The sequence below is a fragment of the Apium graveolens genome, chromosome 5 (genome assembly GCF_009905375.1).
Source record: "Apium graveolens cultivar Ventura chromosome 5, ASM990537v1, whole genome shotgun sequence".
Taxonomy (NCBI): domain Eukaryota; kingdom Viridiplantae; phylum Streptophyta; class Magnoliopsida; order Apiales; family Apiaceae; genus Apium; species Apium graveolens.
The window spans coordinates 3367914-3373423 of NC_133651.1; the positions used below are offsets into that span (position 1 = coordinate 3367914).

Below are 5510 nucleotides of genomic sequence, written 5' to 3' on the forward strand. Positions count from 1 at the left end.
CAAGCATAAGGTATATTTATTTTGGTTAAGGAAAAAATAATATAAATATATAATTATCAGAAGAGAAGCATTAGTTTAGTACTGGGCCTCGCCTACCACGTTTAAGACCATTAATCAGGTCCACAAATAACTTCTCTCTCGACCAAATACAAAAACCACAGGCTCTTTATACTATACCCTGAATTCATTTACACGAAGCAGCGGCGGGACGCAGAAGAAGAATCAGCAGGCATGGTTAGTTCAAATTTCCGGTAATAATTGAACTTAATTATTTTTGTATGAATGTTTGATAGCTGGTGGAAAAAGCAAGAGGACGGAGAGGACCCCGAGATCCGATGATATTTACTTGAAGCTCATCGTCAAGGTTTGTATGTATACCTTGTGTGTATATATAATGTTAATTGTTAGATTCTAGGTTATTGTACCTGATGTGTATGCATATGTTCATTTTGCTATATTTCTTGCGAGAAGGACCGGGAATTAGTTCATTGCGGTTATTTTGAAGAGGCTGTTTATGAGCAAAACTAATAAGCCTCCGATTTCGCTTTCTCGATTGATTCGATTCATGACTGGAAAGAAGTCCTTCCCTATGCACCTAGCTTTTGAATCAAGGTCTTGATTTTACTCTTTTTATATCTTTTTTGATCTACTTATCACTTTATATAAATGGAAAAAATTTAGTAGTTATCACAACCATTCGTTATTGATAATCTAATGGTTCCGATGATATGTGTTGTCATGACCGATGATTTGTAGCATTGTAGCCTGTTAGTTGGTATCCGGTTTCTTGGATATTTTTTGTTTGACATGAGTACATAAATGTAATAATTCTTGTTCCTGTGCCTTTTGTGCTTTTCAATCTACAGGTTCCGTTTACTGGTTAATAAGTGGTTCTGTTTACAAGATGTGACAATAAAATATAATGTGCACAAATTAGAAGGTCTACTAGCAAGAAATAGGCGAGTATTAGTACCTGTATTCCATAATTCTTTGATCTAGAGCATATCAGATAACAGGTCTTCTAAAGAAACGCATTGCATATCTTCCTACAATATTTTTAATAGGAAGTGGACCCCTTTATAGAGAACAAAACAATGTCAGAAAAAAATGTGGCTTAACTTTACTTACAATTAGAAATATTATTAATTACCAGCTCCAAAAGATTTTAGAATGTAAATATTATACACTAAGATTATGATCGTATTAAAGGTATTCAAAACTTCTCCTATTTCTTGCCAGTATATAATCTTAAGTCAAGATTATAAACAAATAATTGTTCAGAAACTAACCAAATATGAGAGTCGCAGCTGTTATTGCGATTGTCACCCAGCACATATACATGACCCCTGGGCACATACTACACATCCAGACATACATAATTGTTATTTAAGAATTTACACTCGAGGTAACTATTCATAAATTTCATGTACTCTGTGGCAAGCTTACTCTGAACTCTGAAGACAACATACATTAATGGGGAATCATGACAAGCTAAGCTGTCAATAGCATCATTGAAATCTACAAACTATAACTGACTTTTCTGGTGTAATAGTGATTAGGTTGGAGATTAGTAGTTTCGTATTCCTGACAAAATTGATTGAATGTTACGTGATTTATGGTTGTGGTTTGTGTTGTAACTCGCAGGCATATTGGCTATTGTATGCATAGAGTGAATATGTTGCGGCATCATGGTGTTAAACCAATTCTTGTCTTCGACGGAGGTCATCTACCAATGAAGAGTGAGCAAGAGAACAAGCGAGCAAGGTATCCGAATTTGATTTTATCTGCTGGGAATTGGATAAATGTATATTTTTTTGTGTATTTTGTTTCATGAAGACAAGTGCTAGTTTGGGTCATACACATCTAATTTCATTTTGAACTGATAAGGTGGTTGTTTGCTACATTTTACACATATGAATCATGGTAAGAGTGTTTGGCACTGGTTGCAGATGGTACAAAGAATTTAAATTGTCAAGGAAGGATGCCCAAATGGTCAAAAGTTCACAGCCACACTTATTCTTTTGTTTTCTCAAATGATATGATTAGTTGTGTCGGTCCAAACATTCCCTAATAAAAATAGTTTAAAACTCTGAGATGCTCTGTGTACCTTTAGAAATACAGAAGATCTATCTCCATCACGTACTCCACCTGATCTGTCACTAATAATTATAGCTGTCTTCGTACTCAGTATGCAATAATTTCTTGTATCTAGACATGCATGTTTGAGAATTTTTTGTCACGTTCGGAAGGTCTTAAAGCAGGAGAATGTTGCTTATGTTGTGGCTCCTTACGAGGCAGATGCGCAAATGACCTTCTTGGCTGTCAGCAAACTGGTTGACGCAGTTATAACTGAGGACTCAGACTTGATACCATTTGGTTGTCCAAGAGTATGTTGTTTTGTGGGCTATGTAATTTTTATTTTACTGAGACCATTGAGCATCTCCTGTGATATTTTAATTTGTGGATGATATGATATATACTTAGCAAAAAGGTTACTTTCTTTTTTATTACATTTGAGAAACTCTAATCATCTCATAAATCCAGATCATCTACAAGATGGACAAGTTTGGACAAGGTGTTGAATTTCAGTCATCTCGTCTACAACAGAACAAGGAGCTAAATCTTACTGATTTCACCAAGCAGATGTTTCTGGAGATGTGCATTTTAAGTGGTTGTGACTATTTGCAGTCTTTGCCTGGAATGGGCCTAAAAAAGGCCCACGCTCTTATTAAGAAATTCAAAAGCTATGACAAGGTAAGTGTTACCGATATTGTTATTTTTTTTAAAAAAAAAATTCATTCCCCAGCACCATCTTAAACTCCCGAATTTAGTCGTGACTTCGTCCTGTCTGTTGATTTTTAAAATGTACTAATTTATCCTAAATGATTCTATTTATGTTATAAAATTCAGGTAATAAAGCACTTGAAGTATAGTAATGTTGCAGTTCCACCTATGTATGAAGAATTTTTCAGGAAAGCACTACTAACATTCCAATATCAAAGAGTTTATGACCCAATCAAAGAAGATATTGTATATTTATCTGACATTTCTGACAGTGATGGGGATGATAAGGATTTCCTAGGCCCATATCCTTGAAAGACGTTATGTTACAAGCCTAAATGTATTCAGATTCTTTTCTTGGCAGATTTCTAAACTATTGTTCATGCTGAAAGAGAAAGTTTCCATTCTTTGATAGAGTTTGTTTAGGAAACTATAGTAGTTGATCAATTTCTGCCTAGTAGTCTAACAGATGTCAAAAACAAAGTAATATCGGGTACTATTCTTACATGGCCCCTGCTTCAAAGATATTGTCCATAAAGTAATAGTGATACATGTATTCTTTTATTTGACAATACATCTAGTTAAAAGGAGCCAGTCCAGAACAACCCCCCCTCTCTTTAGATTGTTGATAAATTTAGTCTTTCTTGCCTATTTGGCCGAGTCCTGCGGGATGATTTAAATTCTGATGTTAATAATATATGTATGATGAAATGCTTCTGATATGGTTTCCTTATAGTAATTCTGCTTGTACTAATGGTGATCTATACTAATGGTGTGTGTTACTAATTTTTGACTTTTTTTGGTGATCTACAGGTCGCTAGCAGAGACTTAACCCACCCACGACATCTATGTGCTAAGTATCAATTTCATTTGAACCCACCTATGTACCCTCTAGTCAGGTCCTTGGACCAGCAACAATTCGTGCATGTTCATTGTCCACTAGTTTATCCCGGGATTTGATCATTCTGGACAGGTTGTGCCTAGAAACAGAAGGTATTGTTTATCTGATCAAGATTGAACTGTAATTCCCGCGGCGGCAAAGATACAGGGGAAGTGGTTGCAGGTCCTGTGTGATTTGAGTAACTATGCAAGTAAAATGTTAAAAGTTCATACTTATGTATATAGAAATCTTTGATTCAGAAAGATATTTAGCATAATTATGTATGAAACCTTGATCGATACATTTCCTTTAAAAATCAAATATATTTATTATTTGTTATGGTTTATTTGTGGTTGTTGTTTGTTATACATAATATCTCATCAAAGTCTTCTGGAGGTGCATTGTGTATGTAAGACAACAAGTTAAGGTTATCAATAAAATAATAAAAGTATTTTTTTAAAATACTATAAGCGTCAGCATTCTTGTTAACCGACGCAATAGGTCAATACTTAGAGCGTCGGCATTTTTGGTAACCGACGCTTATTCATATACCTACAGTGTCGGCAGTTTAGTTAACCGACACTTATGCCTATACCTAAAGCGTCGGCATTTTAGGTAACCGACACTTATGCCTATACCAATAGCGTCGGTTTCTTAGATAACTGACGGTTATGCCTATACGTTTAGTGTCGGCATTTCCGATAACCGACGCTTATAACAATTTTAAGCGTCGCCTAAATAACCGACGCAATAGATCCATACCTTTAGTGTCGCCTGCATATACTATGCCACTTGACCGACGCTAAAAGTATGTTTTGACCGACGCTATAGACCCTTTTTGTACTAGTGAATACATGTGGGGAGAGGCTCTGAATACGGCTTGCCATATTCTGAATAGAGTCCCTTTGAAACATATGGACAAGACACCTTATGAATTATGGAGAAAGCATAAAACAAGTTTGAGTTATCATCGTGTGTGGGGTGCCTTGTTAAGGTGCTTGTCCCTGAACATAAGAGAAAGAAACTAGGTCCAAAAACTGTTGATTATATCTTTCTGGGCTATCTTGAAACCACAATTGCTATGAGATTTTAGTTTTAAAATCTGACATAGATGGTATTGTGGCGAATACGATAATTGAGTTTCGTGAGGCAACTTTCTTTGAGGAAGTGTTCCCTATGAAGACCGGTATACCTTTGGGTAATTATGAGGATGATCTCACTCACACATCGAGCTCTATTTTTGATCATGTGGAAAAAATGACAAATATGGAGGCGGATCTTAGTAGTAGTTCTACTCCTAATGAAGTAGAGGAACCTAAAAGGAGTAAGCTTGCAAAGGTGGTCAAGGACTTTGGACGTGATTTTATCACTTGCAATGTCGAGGATGAGCCTTTAACTTTCTGTCAAGCCATGGATTCTTCTGAGTCAAGACATTGGAAATGTGTTGTAAAGAGTGAAATTGACTCAATTGTTTATAACGGAACATGTGAGTTAGTTGATCTCCCTCCCAGGTAAACTACTATTTGATGTAAATGGATCTTCAAGAGGAAGCTAAACCCTGATGGCTCATTAGATAAGTGCAAGGCTAGGCTAGTTGCTGAGGGCTTTAGGCAAAGGGAAGGCATTGACTATTTTGATACATATTCTCCTGTTGCCCGAATGACAACAATCAGAATGCTTATTGCAGTGGCTCCCGTACATGGTCTTATCATCCATCAAATGGATGTAAAGACAGTTTTTCTTCATGGTCACCTTGAAGAAAAGATTTATATGGACCAGCCTGAAGAATTTGTTGCTTCTAATAATGAGAGGAAAGTATGTAGACTAGTCAAGTTCATCTATGGCCTTA

General features: G+C 36.0%; 1 protein-coding gene across 1 annotated transcript; it reads left to right on the top strand.

The window, feature by feature from the left end:
• The first annotated feature begins 1615 nt into the window (after positions 1–1615).
• LOC141659185 (exonuclease 1-like) lies at positions 1616–3107 on the top strand. Its single transcript, XM_074465957.1, has 4 exons — positions 1616–1764; positions 2213–2387; positions 2545–2754; positions 2911–3107. The coding sequence occupies exons 1-4, from the start codon at positions 1616–1618 to the stop codon at positions 3094–3096; spliced, it is 720 nt and encodes a 239-aa protein (XP_074322058.1). The 3' UTR covers positions 3097–3107.
• The last annotated feature ends 2403 nt before the right edge of the window (positions 3108–5510 follow it).